The sequence below is a fragment of the Penicillium crustosum genome, assembly GCF_028827405.1.
Source record: "Penicillium crustosum strain IBT 35664 chromosome Unknown utg000003l_segment0_segment0, whole genome shotgun sequence".
NCBI lineage: Eukaryota > Fungi > Ascomycota > Eurotiomycetes > Eurotiales > Aspergillaceae > Penicillium > Penicillium crustosum.
In genome coordinates this window covers 2,106,059-2,129,472 of record NW_026623124.1, presented here as the reverse complement: position 1 = coordinate 2,129,472, position 23,414 = coordinate 2,106,059, and the positions used below count along the sequence as shown (strand labels likewise).

Here is a 23,414-nt window from a genome sequence, read left to right as displayed (position 1 = left end):
CAACGGGCTCTCCCACTCATCAGCAGAATTGGCTCTTTCTTCATCGTTGTTGGCTTTGTTATTACAATCTTGGTCTGTGCTATTATGCCGAGCAAGAATGGTGCAGGATATGCGTCAAATGACTTCGTGTGGAAAGACTGGAACAACATCACTGGCTATCCAGACGGATTCACATTCATCGCAGGCATGTTGAACGGGGCATTCGCAATCGGTGCTATTGACTGTGTCACCCACATCGCAGAAGAGATTCCTGAGTATGTAATATGGCTCCTTCCCAGGCGGTTCTTTTACTGATCCTTCAACTAGTGCGAGACGGAATATTCCAAGAGCACTTGCTTGCCAAGTGACCATCGGCTTTGCGACTGGCTTTTGTTATTTAGTCTCGATGTTCTATGCTGTCACCGACCTGCCGCTTATTGTGAACGCCGGTTCGATCTCTCCCCTTGGTGATATATATTTGCAAGCAACTGGCTCCCGAGCAGGTGCAGTGGGTCTTCTTACACTCACAATCGCGCCCATTTTCTGTGCAACAATTGGATGCTATATTACCACAGGAAGGACATTCTATGTCCTGGGTCGTGATGATGCGACACCGTTTTCCAAATACATCGGGGCCATCAGTCCGACATGGCATAGTCCATTGTATGCAACCTTGGCATGCGGTGTGTTTTTGACATGCGTCGGAGCGATCTATGTGGGATCCTATACTGCCTTCGAGGCTTTTATCGGCTCATTTGTGCTACTGACGACGGCCTCTTACTTCCTCGCTATATTCCCACATTTAATCACTAGACGCAAGTACATCCGCCCTGGTCCATTTTGGATGGGGAAGCTTGGTCCTGTGGTCAATACCGTCGCATGCATGTATATTGCTGTCTCATTCGTGATTTACTGCTTCCCATATACCCTGCCGACATCTCCGGAAGATATGAACTACACCAGTGTGATCACATGTGGATTGGCTGTGTTAGTGGCGCTGTGGTGGGTATTGCACGGAAGGGGTAACTTTGCGGGACCACAGGTGGACTTGCACTGAGATAGAATGGAGCATTGAACCCTGATTTTTGTCACTAGTTTTTGGAAATTATATTCTGAAATAATATCCTGAAATAATAATGATTCATCGTATCTCTAGGTTAAACACACATCCGTTGTAGTGTCCAAGTCATAGTGTCTCGCTGGCTCCTTCCCTTTCCAAATTGCCGAGCAGACCCGCTTATGGAGATAAGATAACAAGATAAGAAACATCGATAAGGAGTTGATAAGACATCCCAAGGCCATCCCCAAATGTGTTGTGTCATGGAATCAAAACATATAGACCCCCCGCATTCGATGGACTGAGAGCCGATATCTCTGCACCATGAGCCCTTTCCCTCGGCTATCCCTTGTAACTATTGGCCCTGACTGACCCCGCACGTATCTCAAGTTAGCTCCACCATTGAGAAGTGCCGTTGAGCTTGACATGAAGGGTCTCGACCTCTTGCCTTGGCGTTACTCCAACTGCACACTGAGTGACGCTGTTCTGTTGATAGCCCCCCTCGCGATCAAAAAAGGCCAACTGTCATGGCTCATATTGAGAAACAGCCCTGTACCATGGCTGGCCCGGTGAAAGCTCCTAGAAAACAAACTAAACGTCTTCGCCAGACAAAGCAGAAGTCGGTCACATTCACAGGGTAACTGATGCGACAAGTATATTCAACCTTGCATAAACCATTGAAGCTGACAAGAACAGGTGTTGGACTTGCAGGTCTCGGAAGGTTAAATGTGACGAGCGTCAACGAAATGGGTGTGGAGTTTGCCAGAAATCCGGCCTGGAATGTGCTGGGTACGGCGTAAATCTGTGCTGGATGACAGATAAAAAGCGAGATATTCAAGGCCTACGTCGCAGGCAGATCAGACTAGGTGAGTCCCGTCCCTCTTTCAAAGCCCTATTCGCTAATAACATTTCTTGATTAGAACAATCCACCTCTCCGAGCATTTCGGATGACGAGATCAACCGAATTCTATCTTCCCTTGACACAATTTCAACACCGTCGCGCACCATCTGTGTAGGACCCTTTGCAATATTCTCCAAATCAGAAGATGGCGATAATGAAGACCTTGAACCCCACGCTTCATTGGAGAATAGTCATCAGACACAGGACTGTGACTCGGAGATCACTACTAGTCAATTCGACCCGGTCGACCTGTCCAGTGGAATCTTTGAACTGATTCCGAACGATAATGACATTCCTCATACAGAAAATCTTGAAATGGATTTCTCCTCGAACTGGGAGTCAGTGATAGCCATGATGGATACACCAAATTTTCCAACGTTATCATACCCGGAAGAAAGGTCGCTCACGATATATCCATCTCCACATAGTGAGCTTCCAATGCCTCTCTTCAAAGACCGCAAAACATCCACGCTCATGTATCACTACAAAAACCATGTCGCCGAGCTCCTACAACCAGTCTTCCACCCGAGAAACCCTTGGCGCACAACATATCTCCCATTTGCTCTCGAGGGCTGCCCTGATTTATGTCTTGTCCAAAACTCGTCGCCTTCCTCAGGTGTCTCTATTTCACTTTTTCACAGTATATTATCATCGGCTGCATTCCACCTCCGGAACGTCACGGGTGGATCACGAGAATATCACAACCTCGGTTTGCAGCACCGGGCTAAAGCCTTGCGGGCACTCAAGTTTGCACTCGTAGCACCCAATAACTCCCACCAATATACTGTCTATCTCACAGCGATGCTCTCCTTAGTCACAATTGATGTAGGTTGCTGTCACTCCATACTATGGAATAAGATTGAACCTAACAAATTAGACTATGACGGGAGAAGATTCAGACTTTCCAATTCATCTGAAGGGCTGTCGTCAGCTACAAAGACCTGACCATGCCTCCGATGCGCTCAATGACTCCAGCCGGCAGGTCAGCAGTATTTGCCATTTTCTAAGTCTCCTGGCTCGAACGACCGCACACGAGCTAGAACCTAGACCCTGGGCAACAGAAGGTCCATTCTTTGAGGAGCCTTACTTCCACGCTGACGACACCAACATCCAATACATGTACGGGATCACCCCATATCTTGGAAATCTGTTACAAAAAACCTGTCAGGTGGCCGAGTATCTAGCCTTCTACCAGGATGGGGAAATGCCAGCGATTCTCCTCGAGGCATGCTCGGCATTATACGATGAAATATTTTCGTGGGACATAGAGTCCGAGTCTTTCCATCTCATTACGTTGGAGGAGCCGACGATGCTTCAGATAATACGTTGCCAAGCCCTAGCATTCCATAGCGCGATCGCAATCTTTTATTATCGAGCAATCGAAAACTCCAGTCCAGTGGACCTCCAAGAGCGAGTAAGAGCAATTTGGAAGAACCTCTCGCTAGCCGAAGACCTCAAAGACGCATATTCATGTGGCGACAAACGCGCAGCTCCTATGTCTTGGCCAGCATTTATCGCTGCATGTGAGGCAACCGATCGACAGCCTTGGATTGCATGGTGGGAGCGCGTCCAGGGTTACTCGATGGGCAATTTCAAAAGACAATGGAAAGTTATACAGGAAATTTGGAATATCATGAATTCAGACGAGAATGTGGTTAACTGGAGGGATGCCCTCAAACAATCAGGCAAGTTGGTTTTGCCTATCTGAAGGTCTCATATAGCGTGATTCATACATAGTTAAAATCTCAAAGTTCGAAACATGTTCCAGACTCTTTTCACAACTCATCCTTTGCAGGTGGGGCCTTGGCCTTAGGACCTGTCTTCAACTTCGCCATGGATGCCAGAATATCAACGATCAAATCCGCAGCAGCGATAGAAGTAGTCTCAGCAACGGTGTCGTAAGGAGGGCTAACTTCCACCACATCGGCACCAACAAGGTTGACACCCTCGAGGCCTTTAATGAAGCGCTTCAACTCACGAGTGGTCCAGCCGCCCGACTCGGGAGTTCCGGTCGCAGGGGCAATGCTGGGATCAAGGACTGATTCATGAAATTAGTCTCCGATGTGTCTTGAGCAGGGCAAAGGTCAAATCTTACCGTCAATATCAATGGAAAGATAAGTCGGAGTATCTCCGACAACACTTCGGACCTTATCGATGATTCCCGACATGCCGATATCGTCAATCTCGTGGGCTTCGATAATCGTAAATCCAACATTCTGGTCGATCTCATAATCCTTAGGACTCTGTTGATAATTTCGATTAGTATTGATTCACGACAAGAGGCAAAGAGCCACTTACGAAAAGCTTCGTCCTCAGACCGCCATGCACACTGGTTCCCTTGGCAATACAACCCTCCCGACTCGCATGCCAGAAGAAAGTTCCATGAGTGATCGCTGACTGGTTAGACGCGATTCCAGTGTAACCCTCATAAGGATCCCAAGTGTCGAGGTGCGAATCCAAGTGAATAACAGAGATCGGTCCATAGACATGTTTCAACGAGCGCAAGATCGGCAAGACAATCGAGTGATCTCCACCCAGACTCACAATCCGAGGGTGTTCCCATGAGCTCCCCTCGGAGGTCGGGTGGTAGAGAACCTGTCTATAACCCTGTTCCATTTGCTTGAAAGCGTGCGCGGCATCGAATGGAGTAATGGGGATATCTCCACAGTCAATCTTGTAATATGTTAGCAATCCTGACATTGCTTTTCATAGTTGTAATTGCGCTGCACTCACAATTTCAAGACCCTCGTCATATGGGTCCACCTCCCACACGGTGTTATAGCTGCGACCCTTCTTTTCGCGCGCCGATCCTGCGCGGATGCCTCGAGGGCCGAATCTTGCGCCGGGGCGGTATGAGGTTGAGGTGTCGTAGGGGAAGCCGAGAATGGCGATGTCGAGGGGCTTTTCCGAAAATTAGAATCTCTATGGAGAAATTGGGGAAACATATCCTTCGGTTGTAACATACCTTATTGTGAGATGCTGCGAGACATCTTTGCCATTCTAAGTGGGCGAATGTGACGGGCTGAGAAAATGGAAGATCGACGTCAAGATCTATTGCCTGTTAGTATGTCGATGTTAGGTTTGTCTTGCATGACTGACTTTCTATCGGGTGACTATACTCAGGGCCAACATTTAAAGCAATGGCGCCCTGTAGGAGAAGGGACAATGTGGAAGTTGTGAAGCGCATTTTGAGGATTATTCGAACAGTTGTACATCAAGAGTGGGATTGGGGTGGCCATTGCTCTTTTATAGCCTTAAATTTGCACAGAACCAGCTATGCGCTATCTCATTACCAAATCAAATAGGTCTGCAAGTGCTACAAACGCGATTGATGAGCAATGTTGTCTCGCAGACTCTTTCCACAACTATTCATGCGGGGACTGTTGCTTGACGCTAAGATAGCCAAGATAGTGACCCGCCGTTATCGGTGTCCTTCGCTCTATACCCTTTTTCACTACTCCTCACGAATAAATGTATTGTGGAGTTGGTCTTTTTTGTTATATTATATGGCAATGAATAAATAATACGTACTTTCTTATTAAATGTTAAGTTCTATTTAAGACTGAACTGAAGGCATCGACTTTCTCTTGGCGGAGGCCTTAGGCCACTCATCCCACGGCAGGTAGGTGGTTTCATCATTCTACAATGATATATCTTGTTTCCTATATATCTTGGTTATCCTTCTTGCTCTCTATAGTCACGTAAACTACGTGCATTGGAATCTTCGTTTTTCAGGTTTCTTTTTGCTTTATTGAACAATTTACTTTTCCCTCAGTCTCGGTAAATATTGTTGAGATCACTAATCCTGTTTGACAGGACTGGCAGCTACAAATAGCTTCCTCTCCCTCTTCTTCTTTTTTCCCCCTTACACACAGTACTGTTAGCTTCAATACAATCAAATTGCCTGCTCGGGATTCGGAGAATGAAACCGAGGCATTTATTTTGAACAACGCTGTAGATATGTGCATTGCTCAGCTGTCTTTGCAGTGCAGAATAGATGTGTGATATACTGTATTATTGAATAATTATCGCAGGAAACAGAACGACCGTTATATCTGGCCTAGAGACGAGAGCCCCTGGCTTTCCTTGGGGCATGTGCAGCATATGCGCGCACAATAAAGTCACAACCTCCAACGGTGACCTTCTCACCACTCTTGCGTCCCCACATTTCAACATCTAACCCATTAACCATTGAGGGCAAGCTATCGCTGCCTGGACCCAATGCATGTTTTACCTCCCAGTGGCCATCGGTCCATTCTTCTCGTCGCGCGCTCACCTCCTCTCCGGTGATTTGAACAGCCCGTTCCCCAAGGGCTGTTTGCCCAACTGTATGGATTTGTTTCTGATGAAGGACCAAATACGAGCCCCCAATTTGCGCTAGGAACATCTTGGTAACTTGGTGCTGACCCTCTTCCAAAACACCCTCATCAGACTCCAAGATCCACGAAAGGCCACGCCCTGGCCCTGCCGGCCCTTCGCGAAACGGAAGATACCTCCACACCTCTTCATAGTCCGTCATCGGCGCTCCGGGTACATCTGGTCGAGCCATGGTCCCAGTCTCCAGATCATCTCCATTGGGGAGCGGGATAAATGGACATGGGTTGCTGATGTTGAAATTGTGGTGGGAGTCAATCTCATGGGTGAACACCACACGCCCTATGGGATGTCAGCCATTTGTTACGTACCATCCATGGTCAGACTATTGGATTGGGATCGTACGTGGATTTTTGTCTTTCTGGATACACTCTCCCGCCAGCGCCCAATCGAGTTTACCGGATTGTTTATCGACTCGCAGGTCAACGTACCATTCACCAACTGTTATCACCAATGTGTCGGTAGTTTCAAAGGGTGTTTCCGATCCCCATCGCATCGAGATGCGTGTTGTCAGGCTCGATTCCAAAACTGGCACGGATAAATTTGACATTTCGGTGGCGATAATTCTTCGAGCCTACTCCGAAGAACGGGGGAAATTTTGGCAGGTCAAGGATAGAATAGGTAATCTACATGACTCAATTGGACATATAAATACTATAAATCGAATATGCTAACATATCTTGGACCCCAAAGGGTCGTTCTCCACAATCTCCAACTTCCAAGAATCGAACCCCGCTCTACCGAGTCTCGCTGCCGGTTGCCGTTTTCGAAGAAGACTTTGAGATCGTGACTCACTTACTTACTTATGCGATTGTGAATATTCACACATTGATTCGTTATAAAATCGATCAAGACATCCTTGATGTATTGTGAAATATCCGTATCCTATTCTACTTGGCTCTTCTGTGTCACTGCGTGACAAATTGGAACACAATGACTTGGATCCTGATCGCTGCTTTCATAGTAGCCTTCCTTGTCTACCACCTCTCTATTTCTACTTTGTTTAGCCCTTTGGCGCGAATTCCAGGTCCAAAGTCCTTTGCTTTGACCAAGTTCAAACTGGCCTACGAGGACTACAAAGGAACTCGCACCCGAAAGATCAATGCTCTTCATCAACAATATGGACCCGTCGTTCGTATCGGCCCCAGCGAGGTGACCTTCAACAGCATCTCGGCCTTGCGTGCAATCTACGGTGCCGGAAGTGGTTTTGAGCGCACCGGCTTCTACCACATGTTTGAGGTTTATGGTCGAAAGAACATGTTTTCATTCGCGACCGCAAAACAACACGGAGAAAGGAAGAAGCTTTTTGCCCACGCCTACGCCAAATCCGTGATGCTCAAAGGACAAAATGCCGAGATGGTTGAGAACAAAGTCAAGCTGTACATGGACCTTTTGGAACGTGATGGAGGGAAAAGCGAGATCTTTTCTACCTTGCATTACTTCTCCCTCGACACAATTACCGACTTTCTTTATGGATCTTTCGGTAAGACTTCATGTCTCGAGGGATTGGGGCAAGACCGCGCGCTCATTGGAGATATCATCGATACTGCCCGTCGCAAGCTATCGTGGTATGCAGTTCATTTCCCTCACTTCACGGAATGGCTTTACTCCAGGACTGGGGTTAGTGGGTGTATTGCGAAATGGCTGTACCCGATGCAACTGCCAACAACCTACAGCGGCATCAGGCTTCATGCAATGAAAGCGACTCTGAAGTATGCTAGTGCTTCTGCCAGTGAGAAGGCGAGCGCAACTGCCCTAATATCCAGACTGTGGAGCCACCACCATTCCGAAAAGCCAAATGGAATTGATGATCTCGATATTGCATCAGAATGTGCAGACCATCTTTTGGCAGGCATTGACACCACCAGTGACACTTTGATGTTCCTGATTTGGGCTCTTTCTCGGCCAGAAAACAAAGAATTCCAAGACAAACTCATCGAGGAAGTTCGCAATATCCCTGAAGAATCGCTGAATTCCGATGGCATCCCCAGAGTAGAAAGCAATGACAAGCTTTCTTACCTCGATGCAGTTATTAAAGAGACACTCCGGCTCTACGCACCTCTTCCCGGGTCAGAACCACGCTCACTTCCTACAGCAGCCACAATTGATGGCTATACGATTCCACCCCGGACGGTGGTTTCCATGGCTCCATACTCTCTCCATCGCAACCCTGACATTTTCAAGAATCCCACCAAATTCGACCCTGGTCGCTGGTTGGAACCCTCTGAAAACTTGGCCGATATGAAGAAATGGTTCTGGGCATTTTCTAGTGGAGGAAGGATGTGTATTGGCATGCAGTATGTTCCTTCCTTCTCAGTAGAGACGACTTTCGGCTTTGACTATGAGAGATGACTAACAAAGAACAGTCTGGCTATGGCAGAAATGACTACTTTGGTTGCAACCATTTATCGAAAATATAGGACTACACCAATGGGAGATTTCGGTACCGTCTCTCCTGGTATCACAGGTCGCTATGAGGTATTCTATGATGACACTTGTAGTCGAATGCGGGTATGTTCAGTTAATATGTTTCTCTCGGGGGCTTGCTAATTATGGAAATAGGAACACGAGTGTCAGATTGAGTTCACACCACATTGAGCAATCTAAGTAGTGTTGCTGTTGTGCGATGTGCTTGATTTGAATTGCATCATATTGGGGTTTTCACAGATTGGATGATACATTAGCCCTACTCTTTGTCAATTAAACATAAAATAAATATCTACCAGATTCTAATCTCAATTAATCTGTTTCTTTGCTATTGATAATATCTTCAAACGGCCACATGTGGAAGCAGTCTGCGAGCGTGGGGAATATCTAACCGGCCATGGCAAACTCGCATGTCAGACTATCAGCATTTGGATTTCATCGGTTCAATATTTTCGTTTTTCTTTTCCCCTTTGTCTCCCTATCTGAAAGATTCACTTATCTAGAATCTCAGCGCCACTTAAGCTAACGCAGACTGTCGATCTAGATTGCTACAAATGATAGGTTGAATAAGAAGCCCCCTGGTAACACTGAAATGTAGTCTTGCGTTTATATCGTATGAAGTCTAATTGACATCTTAGAGAGCAGGCCACTGTATTTCCTGACCTCTGTACGTTCCTTGGCTTGAAATAGCTGAAGAACTCATCCGCTTCTCGTTGTAATAATTCCTCCTCCGGTATATCTTCATTGATCATACGATACCTTGCTATGCACGTTTATTTATGTTATGTCATTCAAACATTCACACTCTGCGCACCATGAACCACAGCCGCACGATCAAAATCTGTCAAGTCAGTGCTATCGAATCTCCAGGCAGGCGTCTTCCGTTCAAAGAGGATATCAAGCTCCTCAAATGTCCTTCCCTTGGTTTCTGGCAAGCACATAAACGCCCAAGCAATCACCCCAACGCTGAGTCCGCCAAACAAAAATCCAATTTTGCCACCCCAATTCGCCTCAAGAGGGCTCATTGCATAGGGAAGAGCAGCTGTAATAACAAGGGAAAAGATATGGGCAAAAGAACATGCCACACCCATGGTCTTTCCGCGTATTGTTGTGCTTGGAATCTCGGCAATCAACGCATAAACAAGGGGACCAAGACCGAAGTTGTAAATAAAGTAAAAGACAAGCAGCATAGATGACTTAGCATATAGGGCGGCCTTGTTGGAAGACGGTGCGAGATCCAAAAATCCAATCAAAAACATCAAGACTGCAGTGGCGCAACAAGTTGAAATGTAGCCGAATCTTCTACCCCAGATTGACACTAAAGGCCATGAAATCACATTACCAACAATACCAAGCGCAAACAAACCAAGAGAGAGATCGAATGCTTGATCTGTTGACACACCCGCCAGCTGGAAAAAGTAGGTACAATATGAAGACACAACATTAATCCCGCAGAGGAATTGTCCGCTGTAACAGATTGAACATATAGCTGTACGTCGGAAGTTTGTACCCTTGAAGCAATCAAGGTATGTAGTTGTAGATACACTCTGCTCCCCCAATATAATAGTTTCTTTCATATGAGTCAGAGTATCGTCGAGATCCTGAGTATATCCAGTGCGTTCCAGGGATTTTGCTGCTTCTTCGTACCGCGCTTTCTTTACCAGAAACCAGGGTGTTTCGGGAGCGAAGAACGCGCCAAGGATGAAGAGCACAGGGAAAGCGTATTCTGTGATAAAAGGGATCTTGTACGCCCATTTATCCGCTCGAGTTTCGGTTCCACGCAAGATTCCGATTGCAATAAATGACCCAGCCACCTGAGCAAAATTATTGGCTGCCAGTCCGATACCTCGAAGACTAACAGGGAGGATTTCCGAGATGTATGCCGGTCCAAGAACGGGAAAGCCGCCAGTAAGGAGGCCAGTAAGGAGGTCTCCGGCGAAGATAATGCCGGCAGTGTTACCGAGGACTTCCATCAAGAGAGTTCCGAGGGAGAGCGTTGTGCAGCATAGCAGTGTTTTTCTGGGCCCGAAACGATCAACGCACCATCCTGCCCAAATTGGAGCCACCAAGAACCCGATGATAGGTGCGTATGGGAATGCGGATGTCCAAGAAGGAGAGAGAACGTAAGTGCCTGAACCAGCAGGGTATTCGTAGCCAAAATCCTTGCGGAATTGTGGAACACCGACTAAACTGCCGAGGATTGTTGGATCGTAACCAATGACGAAACCAGGTAGAACAAAATAGGCTGCCCAGAAGATAGCACTCCTGTGCTTGGAAAGAGCTTGTCGTACGGTCAGGTCATGTTCTCGGCGAGTGGCCCTTTGAGAACTCTCGATCAAGTCGCGTTCAGCGTCATTTTTCAGATCTGGCGAGATATCTATGGAGGGTCGAGATTCAGGGGAGGCCATGCTGGGTGGTTACTCTGGTTCAAGCTACTAGAAGCTTAGGTCCACGAGTACATTTATATACTCACCGTTCTTATCCGAACCCCTCTAACACGTTCGCATTGGGATAAGGCCGCCTTCCTAATCCAGCATTTTCTTTGAGCTATCTGTACAAATACGCGTGCCAATGGAGTGCTGACCCCGCGTTATCATTATAGCACTACTTGGGGGCTATGACACAAATGATAGTAGCCGAATAGGTACTCTACCCCACAGTATCCCCAAACCTAGTCGAGAATGCGAGAATGCATCCGGCACTTATTTTCCCCTCTTCATCAATTAATAAGGGAGACATTGGGACTGTTGTGATGTGGGCTTGGTGAGCAGGCGGAGTCGCAATGACATTACAGTTCAGGGCGCTAGGTCTTTGTCACTCTCTTCACATTGGAATGACGATAAGTAGCTGACCTTGCTTTGCAAATGGTCTATGTTGGCCTATGGACAAGAATCCCATCGAAAAGAGGGGTGTCAAAGGCTTATCTCTGGCCTTCAGTGGTTCCATGGCCTCACTTGCTTCTTTGGCTCACCTGCCTATTTAGGTAATATTTGGATAACCTTTATTATTAGTGTGCTTTTCTGCTCATGTGATCAGTGGACTTCCAAGCTTATTGAATCAATATTGTAAAAAGCATTTAAAGCTACCTTCAGCAGCATTCACAGTTACCCTCGCCTTTTATTCCGTGTCATATATTCCTCAATCTATGGAACATCCTACCATGGAGCATCTCCCAAAGCACCATGAGCATGATGATGTACCCGGAACTATCCTCCTCGTTGGTACAGCGCATGACAGTAATATATCTGCTCAGCAGGAAGGAATAATTCTAGAACCACAACCCAGCACAGATCCAAATGATCCCCTCAACCGATCACAACAGTGGAAACATCTCAACATCACCATGGTATGTTTATACACATTTGCCATTGGAATATGCACAGCTGCGCAGTTCTCCATCATGACACAAATATCCGAATCGCAAAAAGTCAGTATTGCAGATCTCAATTTGGGCACTGGATTGATGCAGTTGATGCAAGGATGGGCAAATCTCTTATGGCAACCTATCGCCATGACCTATGGCCGCAGGTTAGTCTACCTTGTGACCATTGTATGCTCTATAGGACCAGTTTTGTGGGTTCCGCTGGCTCATGGCGCCAGCCAATGGTATGCGCACCGAATTCTTCTGGGACTATTTTGTTCGTCTATGGAGTCTCTACCGGAACTGTCTGTCCAGGATCTCTTCTTCGCTCATGAACGAGGAAATTATATGGCCCTATATACTTTTGTCTTGTTCGGATCAAACTTTATTGCGCCCTTTCTCGCGGGGTTCATAGCGGATGGCCTGAGCTGGAAATGGGTTATGTACCTTGCTACAATATTCCTGGGCATCTGCTCACTGATCCTATTCATGTTCATGGAGGACACAATCTATTTTCGAAAAACAAGCGACAGCGCGGCCCAGCAATATGAAATTGTTCCCGCGGATGACAATGGAGATCCAGGGATCATCGCTGCCGAGCGACTCGAGACTGAAACAGCTACCTGGGGCCAGACTAGGATGTCCACAAACTCGAAACCTCGCTGGCGGAGACTAGCGTTGGCTACCATATTACGAGGTCGTCCAACTCACAAGCAAATGGCATTGAAGAGCTGGCAGTCGTTAAAAATACCTTTCCTCTTCCCTAATATTCTCTGGGCCGGTCTCTTATACGGATCAAACCTAGCCCTTTACAGCGTGATTAATGCAACAATTTCGAGTATCCTGGGATCCAGTCCTTACAATTTTCCTCCAACGTTGGTTGGTGTTGCTTATCTATCCCCGTTTGTCTTCGGCGGCGCTGCATCCGTTTGGGCGGGAAAGATTTCAGATTCTCTCGCCATCAAACTTGCAAGGCGCAATGGAGGTGTCCGGGAACCAGAGCATAGGCTGTGGGGCCTTCTGGTGTCTGCTCCTATTGCTGCAGGGGGGCTGCTCATGTGGGGGGTTGGGGCCAGTCAAGGGGCACACTACATGGTTTTGATCATCGGAATTGGTATCACCACCTTTGGAGTCGTCTGTGCAAGTGCAATATCATTAGCGTACGCTGTCGATTGTTTCAAAGAAATGGCCGGTGAATCCTTTGTTTCCATCAATATCATTCGGAATACAATAGGGTTCGGCTTCAGCTACGCTATAACACCGTGGATTGAAGCAGTGGGCCTTCGAAACTGCTTTATCTCAGTGTCATTGATCTCGTTCTTTTGTACATATACATTTATTGGTGTGGTTCTCTGGGGGAAATCATGGAGAAGGATGTCTGCAGAGCGATATTGGGAATTTGTTGCTACCGAGGGAGATAGGGCCTACGCATATTAGCTCTCCCAGTGGTAAATATATAATCCAATCATTAATTTTGGGTCCGGCCCTGGCGATAGAATAATATTGGGCGGGGAAATCGCTATAGGTAAACACGATAGACACTTTGATTTATTTCCATTCCAGAAGGGTCTTGAGACTGTTAATGTTCAGACGGACCCTCGAGGAAATCCGGTCCTCATTCCGATGTCTTTCCATATTAGGAAATTACCGTATTAGGCAACCGAGGTCCGTGCTCCCATCCTCGACCCATTAGTCATCTCCCCGCCTGCCCAGCCCTTGAGGTGAGATACATTGATCGTCCACGAATGCTGAGGAACAACCTTCGAAAAATTTGTAGAGAATTGTAATTTTTTTTATTCAATGAGTATAATTTTAATAAAATAATCATATGTGAGAAATATGAGAAGGATGGTTGCCTGTTCGAAGAATATTGACTGAGCGGGTGGGTGTCTTTTAGATAACCATCGCCTTCTATATTCGTCCTCATAAGTTCAACATTTAACCGGTTTCTATATTATCAAGTATCTTGGCTGGATATTGAGAACTCTACGGAGTAGAAATCAGGTGCTTATGAGCTTTTTATTAATCGGGCCCAGGTAGTGCATTAGTACTATGGGGCCACTGCATATTCCCTTCAATACATACAGATGTTGTAGGTCTCATTTAATTTCGATGGGAAACTGAACCTTCAATATTTCTCATTCAGACTAACAACTTTGTGTTTGTTGAGACTATGTCCCATGTTACTGGGCAGATACCAAAATAGATTCCAAGGATTCGCTGATAGCAGAATTCCTTCTCGGCCCGTACCCCATGTTCCCGTGTAGGGATTTTAGCCGTAGATTAGTAGGAACAGACTCTGTGACATTACAGCTGCTCTTAGAGCCGGGCCGTGGCCCATATTTTAAACCCATGAAGACCAGATAATAATAATACATAATTGAGTACGGGGATATGGAGTTGCTGCGTATCTGTGAAAGATCCGAAGTCGCTGAACACAAATCCCTACAAAGCTGCTGGGTTATCATCGACCAAATCGTGTATGATTTAACATCTTTCGTTGAATTTCATCCGGGTGGATCGAAGATAATTCTTCAGTACGGTGGCAGAGACGCTACGCAAGCATTCAAAGGCATTCATTCTAGTGATACGCTGCAAAAGTATATGAAAATCGAGTGAGGGATATCATTGTACTTCAAGATATGTGACTGGATACTGACCTATTTGCTTTCACATAGCGATATCGTAGGTAAAGTTGATACACCAGCACCAATCCCCAAAATGAGTGTAAAAACACCCGATACCAAAGAGTCCAATGGGGAGGTCTCCAGCCCATCGCCAACTCCAAAACTGCGACTAAGGAGTATCTTGAACATGAGTGACTTTGAAGTGGCCGCGTCGCAGCGCCTGTCCCCCAAAGCCTTTGCATGTGAGTCTTTCTTTTCTTAACCTATAGTACTTTCCATTTACATTGAAATTAACCTCCAATACTGCAGTCTTCAAAGCAGGGGCTGAGGATGAGAAAACAGAGCAATGGAACCGCAATTCCTGGCAGCTTGCTCGATTCAGACCTCGCATCTTGCGGCCTGTGGAGTCTGTCGATTTATCCACCACAATCCTAGGAACGGAACTTAGCGTCCCGTTCTTCATTGGGCCGGCCGGAGGTGGCAAACTTGCCCACCCAGCGGGCGAGGTCTTGATGACCAAAGCCGCGGCGAAGAATGGTGTCCTTCATTGGGTGTGCAATATGGCTGGATGTACCCAGGAGGAGATGGCGAACGCTCGTGCTCCAAACCAGACCACGTATTGGCAGATCTACGCAAAAGCAAACTTGGAAGTCACTGAAAAGGAAATCAAACGAGCGGTCGAGCTTGGGTACAAAGGGTTTGCGTTGACGGTTGACGCTATCCGTGCCGGGAAGCGTGAACGAGATTTGCGAATGGAAGCTGCAGAGTATGAGGTGTGTGGACTTTGGGAGACATTTGATCATGTCGAAGGGCATCTTTCTTATTGACTGTTGTTCAGGCCTTACACTCCGATGAACCCGAAGACGAGGACGACGATACGACCACGACCGGCGGAATTAGTGCGCAACGCGGGTAAGTATTCTAACACCCTTCCATATTGTTATCTTAAAATCTCATTTTTTTACGACATAGAGCGGTCGTCTCGTCTTTTGATTGGGACTCGGCCATTACGTGGTTGCGCGGACTGACAGATTTACCCATCGCCATCAAGGGTATTCAGTGCTGGGAGGACGCCGCCCTGTGCATGAAATACGGAGTCCATCCCTGGATCTCCAACCATGGCGGACGGCAACTGGAGGGAGCCCCGTCGGCGATTGAAACATTGATCGAGATTCGTCAGAATGCACCGGAAGTCTTTGATAAGTGTGAGGTAATTGTGGACGGCGGTATCATGAGAGGTTCCGATGTGGTCAAGGCAATTGCAATCGGTGCGAAGGGGGTGGCTATCGGGCGCGCATTCTTGTACGCGTTGGCATTTGGAGAAACCGGCGTGAGCAAGGCTATCCAGATCCTCAGGGCTGAGATGGAGACAACAATGGCTCTCTTAGGCGTGACTCGGATCGAGGATCTGAATCCATCATATGTGGCAATTCGGGATTCTGCTGTTCGGTCTCGCTTGTAGATTCAATATTTTGGGTGGCGGATAACTTAGTGTAGATATTTGTGGTTGTTCCATGTGATAGAAGAGAAAGTCTTAATATTCATTTTCAGAACTTATGTGCCTGATTGCCTTGGTCCCCATCTGGTTGATCTTCCTCCCTATCTCTTCCAAATCATTAGCTGAATATAGTCTACGACCTTTGTCTCGCCTTGCCTTCTTGTACTTATCTATACTAATTCCAGCTAATTTGTTCGTTATCCAAACCTTACTAGTTATTCCATTACTTAATACGTAGATATCGTCTGCCGAGGAGTCAGAATATAGACCGGGTCTGAAACCAAGAACCATTTTTCAATTGATTCAAATAGAAATATATACACGCGTATGAGCTGAGAATGAAAAGGGCTCCGAGAATACCAATAGTAGAGGATGCATATTGGGTTACTACATTTTGCATGTTTGCTAGCGACCTATACCCCATCATGACCTTGATACTCACGAATCCCACTCCCATTGGGCATGAAGAGAGTATTACTATCCACTTTGCGCTGATCCTCGAGCTTCTCAGCCGTCTCAACTCCTGCCACTGGTAGTTTATACTGCAGTGTCTTGCCTTCCATTCCAGGAACGGCGTGTGGAAAGGATAAGTATTCGGGTAGTAAGCCAAGCTGACGGAGTGCTGTAGATTGATCCCAACTAATGTGTTCATGGTACAGTCTGTCTCCACGAATGTTCACCACTGCATAGAATGGAATGCGGAGGGGAAGATGAGTTGGCGGGATTCCGGGAAGACTAGATTTCGAAATATCAGCATTTGACAAAAAAACAAAAAATAGGGTAGAACAGTAGTGATCAAGTCCATAGTTATTCGCGAAAGGAGACGTAAAAGGATACGTATATTCACTTACAGCCAATCAACCTCTTTATCGTGGTTGAACATGAAAATAAATTCATCCACAATGCGGTCAACACCAAGCGTTCGACTGACCAAGTTCATTTTAATGCTGTCCGGGTTACTGAAGATGAAGTGATTGCGATAGAAATCCGTTAGGCGCTTTCGTCCAATACCTCCGGTCATCTAGTTGATATCGATTCGTTAGCTAAGGATTCGATGACCAAAAGAAAGAGGGAATCTGCACTCCAGTGAGACACTGCTTACCGTGGGAATGTGATTAACATATGGCTCTCGCACCATAGTAGCCATTGTCTTCTCAACAGAACGATTCTCAAATTCCCAATACGTGTGCTCATCCCATATTTTCTCCAGCTCAAATATGGGACCACCGATATACTTCTTGATGAACGTCAAGCTGCGGGTATGAGACACCGCTGCAGCAGAATAGACAAAACCAGGGCTGTGGGGCATGATGAAATCCGTTGCAACCTCAGGGTATGTATAAATTGTTAGTCCCTCTTTTTCTGTGGGGACTGTTTCGCCTGCTTGATGAACCAGCTGAGGCTTGGAGGCAGAGGCGAAATCAAATGCAGAAGAGAAAGTGACAACAGCCACGATGTTGTCGGAGCTTGCCACAGCCGTCGCAAGCTGTCCTAGGAATGATGATGTATATTCTTCGGGTGTCCCATACACTGCCCATCCGACCAGATTAGTTTTCGGCCAGAATTATACGCGAGAGAAAATATGCCTCTATAACCTACCGAGTATGCCAAATTTGTCTTTCACGTCACATTCCTCTAGACCCTTGAGGCTCTCAATAGCCTTATCGAGGAATCCAGCTTCTAGTGACCAGTCTCCAGGCTCGGAGGTCTTGCGCGCGGCAATACGCAAGACGGCATATCCCTCCTCGGCCCATTTGTATTGTGGGACGGGATCCAGGGTAGTTGATGGCAGCTCTGCGGAGGGAATATACGGAAAATCATAGCCGGGATCTATCACAATGAGTCCAGGACCATGTCCCCGACGGGAAAGTGGAGGCTGTAGAGTAACATTTGGTGCTAATGTCACCCGCGGGGCGTTTGGAAGCTCTTCGAGGCCTGGGATGTCACTGGAGTCGGTGGAAGACATGTTGATGCAGAGATTGAGTTTAGGAATTATTTGCCTAACTTTGTAATATGAATTGAAATGGGAAAGGTATCAATCGCTCTATTTGAAGACAAATAATAGACGGCGATATGATATGAGGGTTATCAGTCGGAGATCGGTGATCGGAAATGCGGCTATAAGCCTGCGGGCCGGAACGGTTAAGAGATAACGTCCGACTACGTATCCGGCTAATGTTCAGTGTTATGATAGGCCAATCGTACACTGTATGTAGTGTGGAATTTGAAGGGGTTGACTCATTTGACAAACAGCAAGCATAGTTAAATGATACATTTTAGCATTTTATTCAGTACGCTCGTTGGGGGGGGTTTCTTTGGTTGGAATACACCCATTTCGCACAGCGAAAGAAGGTAAAATAATGGACAAAAAACTGAAATACGGGGTTTGATTGTAGTTTGACTACTATTCTACAAAAGGCTCTACGATGACATCCATTCTGTAAAAGTTTCCACTCGAAGAGCATTTTTCATTCCCCAATTTTCTTTTAGACAGGAAGATCAAACTGGCAAAATTGCGTGCAAATGAGATTGTATTTGAGGTCTAGATTTTGAATGAAAACTTATGTCCAGTGTTCGTCCCGGATGATGTGCAGGTACGAATAAAATCTAGTAGCATTCTGGCCTGGGCATCATCATGTGTACCAATAGAAAGTACATTGCTGAAAAAACCATCAAAATGAAAGACGTCAGCGATTTCTCCCGAGTAAAAGATCTATTAAATGATTATGGTTAATGGGTATATCTCACCTGAGATGATTGTGCTTGTCCAATACATGGAAAATGGCGTTGGTGCCAGCCGGTTGGGAACGTTCACGATAAGCGTTTAAAAAAGCTATGGCCCCATCAAAAGCCTCCTTGCTACATTGAATGTCAGAACTGTATGACCGAAACCGAAATGTTAGGTTGGAGGAATCACGTACACCTCCCACTTGACGGTACCAACATATGTTGGAAGTTTGATAGCATCTCTACACACGTAGTGGGTTAGCAATTTGAGCGGGGAACGGCCGATTGAAGTGTTGATCTGTTAACCTACAGAGCTGCTGAGTCTTTTGGAAGGTTTTTGAACAACCCGAGTGCAGACCGAGGCTATTCATAGTAGGAATTTTGAGCCAAGGATCCTTCTGTAAGCTAATGGAATCAACTTACCCCCCAGACATTCTCGGCATCAGATCCATAGTATCGCTGAAGGATCTTTTGACGAATAGGTCGCGTTCGATCATACCAGAATGGCACACTCAGGTATATCACCCCAGCCACTGGTGGGAAAACATCGGATCTGGTCACAGTGCGCTCGGAGTCACCTGCCGCATACAAATTCATAGCGACATGAGCACCACCGGAGGAGTGTCCAAACAGGACAACTTTGTCGACCGAGCCGTTGCCAAATTGTGGACTGCTAATATTGTTGTATATCCATTCTCGGACAAGCTGCACGTCGTCGGCACCAGCAGGATACTTGATGGTCGTTCGCTCTGCTTCCTTGGAAGAAACTTCGTTCTTGCTGTAGGGAACAAGCTGGTGATTGGCAATCACAACGATAATACCTTGTTGGGCAAAATAATTTCCTATATTGCCCCAATACTGTATTCCGGATCATGGTTAGATAACTGTAGAATATAAATAGAGGCGCAAAGACCACACCTTTTCGCTCCATTGTTTATCACCGGAAAAGAAGCCACCTCCATGAAAGAAAGCTAACACAGGACTTCCGGTTTCTGAGATTTCAGGAGCAAAGTAAACATCGAGCACATTCCGTTCTGCGGGACCATATCGATGATCACGGGTAACATGCACTCTCGGTGAGTGTCCTGGAACGAATGGCTCGTATATTTGACGCCAGGTCTTTTGGCCCCCCAAAATATCAGATGTCAGTGAAATCAGAAGGCAAATAGTTTAGTTTTTCAACAAACCTCCTCATCACCTAGATTGAACCGATCCGTATTGAGCGCGATTTTCTCGTAGACCTCTTTGTAAGCGTCTTCCATGATGATAACAAGCTAGAGGCCTTGAGTATTGACGGAGAATCTTTAGGATTGAATGTGAATAGTATAACAAAATGAAGTCATCCAGCGAGATTTCCTCACATAATTTCGCTATTCTTTTAACCCTCGAAAATAACAACATAGGATAACATAATTCGGGGCCAATCAGCCTTCAGAGTGTTTTACGGCACTTGCACCGGTGCTCGGCCCGAATACCTCGACAAGATACGATAACCCATTTCCAAGGTTCCAAGATTGGCTTCAGGCTGATTGATGATTAGCCCCCCTCAAAAGGAAAAAGAAAAATATACTTGTGTTGAGGAAAGGGTCTGGGATAGAAACTAAAATATTAAACGCTTGAATACAAATCTTTAGGCCGGTTGATTTTCCAGAGCTACGGATTTGCCAAAAGCAACGAGATATGGATTGACCTCGGGGGGGGTGAACCTTGGAAGCCAAGAAGCGGGGGAAGCCCATCCTTATCAGCCAAAATATACCTTGTAGTCTCCCCGGGTAAATGGGAGCAAACAAGCATAGAATCATACGACTTTCTGTTTTCTCTTCTCTTTCTGACTGTGATTATGCCTCGACCAAAAATCCGCCCAGAAAACCGGGTCCGCGCGTATAGAGCATGCGATGCATGCAAAACATCTAAAACGCGCTGCGACGCTAAATCCCCCTGCGCCAATTGTATCAAAAAGAATCGCTCCAGCGGATGCACCTACCATACCGCGTCCACGGGCCGAGGAGGTCGACGCAGATTGAAGTCCCGGTCGCTTTTGTCTCCTGTCGCGGATACTAACTCCCACGAGCAAGTTCCACATGCAGTCCCCCAACCGGAGGATCTAAATTCGATCCCTTACACGGCTGCCGGGGTGCTCCCGTCGGTCTCCGGTGGATCATCGCTGTCGGGAAACACACCCTTGTCGATGCCAACGGCTGATGATGTCCCTGTGGGGCAGATCCCTGTTGGTGAAGAATCTCCACAAGAGCACTTTGTAACTGGATCAAATGGCGAAAAGTGTGAGCATTCCCCTGCCTATAATGACCGGAACGTTTGCCAATTCTCCTGATTGCGCCGCAGTTTATATTGGAGAGAACACCTCGCTATCGTTTTTGGATTATCTTCGACATAGTCTAAGACCATGGGTGGGTGCAACGTCATTCACCGAAAGCGAGCGCGGAAACGGTTTACTTGAACCGGAAATTGATGAGGTCGCCGGAGAAGAAGTTCATCTAGATTTGGCAGAGAAGCGCGAGCTGTTCCAATCTTATTGCGAGGTGGTGCGTGTAGAATCATATCGCTGTCACCCTATCCCCGAAATAGACAACTAACCCTGTTATTCTAGTCAAGTGGCATTTTGCATCTTTTTGATGATGCGGAAGTCGAGTCGCTTCTCACGGCAGACACCGGAAATGATTCCCCGCCACACAATAGTGAGGACATTGCGGCCATGGACGCAGCTTTGGCTATTGGTGCACAAGCTAGGGCATCTGCACCCCGTGATTCATACAACGCTATGACACTGTTCACGAGAGCGCGATGTGTTGCTTTCCAAGACATGCTTGCTAATCCCAGTCTCGCCATTGTTCGATTATGTCTCCTGTTATCATTTTATACACTCGGTGCATCCCGCCAGAGCGCTGGGTCTATATACCTCGGGATTGCCTCCAAAGCAGCGGTCGTCCTCGGTCTCCACCAACCCATGAGCTGGAAGTCCCTCAAACTAAAAAGTGGTTATGGTGTAAGGTAATGTCTATTTAAATCCTTCATTTGAACCTTGAACTGTGATTTCTAATTTTTTTTTATGTAGGCTACGCATATGGCATAGTCTATGCATATTAGAGGTCCTGACAAGCTCACTTCTTGGTCGACCCTGCACTGTTCCGAGGGCGACCCGCCATAACGTTCAATCACTACCATTTGACGCTGAACAGCCAGCATTCAATGCGGTGCTGAAAGGGGTAGTATTGCTAGATGATATATGTTGTCAACTCAATAGAGGTGTGATGAACGATATTGTCACTGCTCAAAACCTCCTTCAAAGGCTTCGGACATGGAGCCGGGATCTACCACCATCGCTCCGGCGGTTCTCCTACACAAATGGGGTATCAATGGCTTATTCTGATCGCAAGAAAGCCTTTGGTAGTATTCATGTGTCTAGCCTCTATTATTTTGCTGTCATACTTGTCACTCGACCCTTCCTGATTGAGACTTTTATGACACGAATGCGCCAGCAGTCAGGTTTAACATCACAAGGGCCAGTTGATCCTCAGAGAGCATCCCTGGCGCAAGTCTGTATGATATCAGCCATGCATATGGGACATTTATGTCGACAAGTAGCCTCCGTTATGACGGCTTCAGACCTGCCATTTGGGAACCTAGGATTATTCAAGTGAGTCTTTGTATCTTCCGTGAATCATCAGCAATCGAGCATCCTGCTTACAAATGACGTATCTAGATCCTGGGCCTTTGGAAGTGGGCTAGTTCTAGGATTTTCAATATTCGCCGGAGAATCGCAGGACGACTTACGAGGCGCATTCTCTGGAGTTGTTAATCTTCTCGAAACAGCCGGCGTTATCAGCCCTCAATCCAGGGTCTATAGCAAGACACTCTACGAGCTAGAGGAAACCATCAATCTTTATCAGCGCTTGGCTTCTCGCAAAGCTCGTTCTGTAGCAGACCAGTATGTTGATGAAATTTTGGTTATTGACACAGGACAGGATATGTCAATGTCCTCAATCCAAGGCTCTGGGCCGCAATGTTTCTCACCACGAAAAGGCGCTGACTTTGACACTACCACGGAGATGGGAAATCATATGGTTCAAACAGAGATGGATGCCGATTTATTCATCCATGGGGGATGGGAAGATCTTGGGTACCAATTCTCCGACAACTTTGCGCTGGATTTTGGGGTGGCTCTTCTATAATATCTCCTAATGAACTGTAGAAATTTTGAAATGGAAAGGGTATTCTGTTCTAGGCTCATTCTCTAAATTTTGAAAATGCTAGCTCCCCTAAATGAATGTATAGATTTTAACACCTCCCGGCAAAGTCAATTAAAACAAAAGTTGAGTTCTATGATCGAGGGGGAAAACTAGTACGTCTCTCACCCCATTTCCAAGAATAACAACACATATAAACACATATACCTAAGGGTATTCTCCACTTAAGCGATCACTTTGATTGATTGCCCCTCCCTA

The 23,414-nt window shown here is 46.5% G+C and overlaps 11 protein-coding genes across 11 annotated transcripts; 6 read left to right on the top strand and 5 right to left on the bottom strand.

Annotated features, from left to right (window-relative positions):
- Positions 1-84: 84 nt before the first annotated feature.
- Positions 85-1,036, top strand: N7487_007859 (uncharacterized protein; the record flags this gene model as incomplete). Its single annotated transcript, XM_056875589.1, has 2 exons — positions 85-254; positions 307-1,036. The coding sequence occupies 2 exons, from the start codon at positions 85-87 to the stop codon at positions 1,034-1,036; spliced, it is 900 nt and encodes a 299-aa protein (XP_056727777.1).
- A 557-nt stretch (positions 1,037-1,593) lies between these two features.
- N7487_007858 (Zn(II)2Cys6 transcription factor) lies at positions 1,594-3,645 on the top strand (the record flags this gene model as incomplete). Its single annotated transcript, XM_056875588.1, has 4 exons — positions 1,594-1,673; positions 1,733-1,902; positions 1,957-2,762; positions 2,815-3,645. 4 exons carry the CDS (start codon positions 1,594-1,596, stop codon positions 3,643-3,645), a joined length of 1,887 nt encoding a protein of 628 aa, XP_056727776.1.
- Positions 3,646-3,712: 67 nt separating this feature from the next.
- N7487_007857 (agmatinase) lies at positions 3,713-5,124 on the bottom strand (the record flags this gene model as incomplete). The annotated part of the gene is made up of 6 exons (XM_056875587.1): positions 3,713-3,975; positions 4,033-4,180; positions 4,236-4,610; positions 4,671-4,838; positions 4,903-4,988; positions 5,037-5,124. 6 exons carry the CDS (start codon positions 5,122-5,124, stop codon positions 3,713-3,715), a joined length of 1,128 nt encoding a protein of 375 aa, XP_056727775.1.
- Positions 5,125-5,997: 873 nt separating this feature from the next.
- On the bottom strand, positions 5,998-6,861 carry N7487_007856 (uncharacterized protein; the record flags this gene model as incomplete). The annotated part of the gene is made up of 2 exons (XM_056875586.1): positions 5,998-6,593; positions 6,657-6,861. 2 exons carry the CDS (start codon positions 6,859-6,861, stop codon positions 5,998-6,000), a joined length of 801 nt encoding a protein of 266 aa, XP_056727774.1.
- Positions 6,862-7,244: 383 nt separating this feature from the next.
- N7487_007855 (cytochrome P450) lies at positions 7,245-8,909 on the top strand (the record flags this gene model as incomplete). Its single annotated transcript, XM_056875585.1, has 3 exons — positions 7,245-8,608; positions 8,678-8,822; positions 8,874-8,909. The coding sequence occupies 3 exons, from the start codon at positions 7,245-7,247 to the stop codon at positions 8,907-8,909; spliced, it is 1,545 nt and encodes a 514-aa protein (XP_056727773.1).
- A 620-nt stretch (positions 8,910-9,529) lies between these two features.
- Positions 9,530-11,146, bottom strand: N7487_007854 (uncharacterized protein; the record flags this gene model as incomplete). Its single annotated transcript, XM_056875584.1, has 1 exon — positions 9,530-11,146. The coding sequence occupies one exon, from the start codon at positions 11,144-11,146 to the stop codon at positions 9,530-9,532; it is 1,617 nt and encodes a 538-aa protein (XP_056727772.1).
- Positions 11,147-11,898: 752 nt separating this feature from the next.
- N7487_007853 (Major facilitator superfamily domain general substrate transporter) lies at positions 11,899-13,536 on the top strand (the record flags this gene model as incomplete). Its single annotated transcript, XM_056875583.1, has 1 exon — positions 11,899-13,536. The coding sequence occupies one exon, from the start codon at positions 11,899-11,901 to the stop codon at positions 13,534-13,536; it is 1,638 nt and encodes a 545-aa protein (XP_056727771.1).
- Positions 13,537-14,493: 957 nt separating this feature from the next.
- Positions 14,494-16,188, top strand: N7487_007852 (FMN-dependent alpha-hydroxy acid dehydrogenase family protein; the record flags this gene model as incomplete). Its single annotated transcript, XM_056875582.1, has 4 exons — positions 14,494-14,714; positions 14,778-14,968; positions 15,036-15,492; positions 15,699-16,188. 4 exons carry the CDS (start codon positions 14,494-14,496, stop codon positions 16,186-16,188), a joined length of 1,359 nt encoding a protein of 452 aa, XP_056727770.1.
- Positions 16,189-16,637: 449 nt separating this feature from the next.
- Positions 16,638-18,190, bottom strand: N7487_007851 (uncharacterized protein; the record flags this gene model as incomplete). The annotated part of the gene is made up of 4 exons (XM_056875581.1): positions 16,638-16,959; positions 17,076-17,245; positions 17,327-17,754; positions 17,824-18,190. 4 exons carry the CDS (start codon positions 18,188-18,190, stop codon positions 16,638-16,640), a joined length of 1,287 nt encoding a protein of 428 aa, XP_056727769.1.
- Positions 18,191-19,257: 1,067 nt separating this feature from the next.
- N7487_007850 (uncharacterized protein) lies at positions 19,258-20,213 on the bottom strand (the record flags this gene model as incomplete). The annotated part of the gene is made up of 4 exons (XM_056875580.1): positions 19,258-19,314; positions 19,375-19,809; positions 19,870-20,070; positions 20,139-20,213. 4 exons carry the CDS (start codon positions 20,211-20,213, stop codon positions 19,258-19,260), a joined length of 768 nt encoding a protein of 255 aa, XP_056727768.1.
- A 578-nt stretch (positions 20,214-20,791) lies between these two features.
- On the top strand, positions 20,792-23,141 carry N7487_007849 (Zn(II)2Cys6 transcription factor; the record flags this gene model as incomplete). Its single annotated transcript, XM_056875579.1, has 5 exons — positions 20,792-21,233; positions 21,295-21,494; positions 21,560-21,960; positions 22,025-22,606; positions 22,673-23,141. The coding sequence occupies 5 exons, from the start codon at positions 20,792-20,794 to the stop codon at positions 23,139-23,141; spliced, it is 2,094 nt and encodes a 697-aa protein (XP_056727767.1).
- Positions 23,142-23,414: the final 273 nt, after the last annotated feature.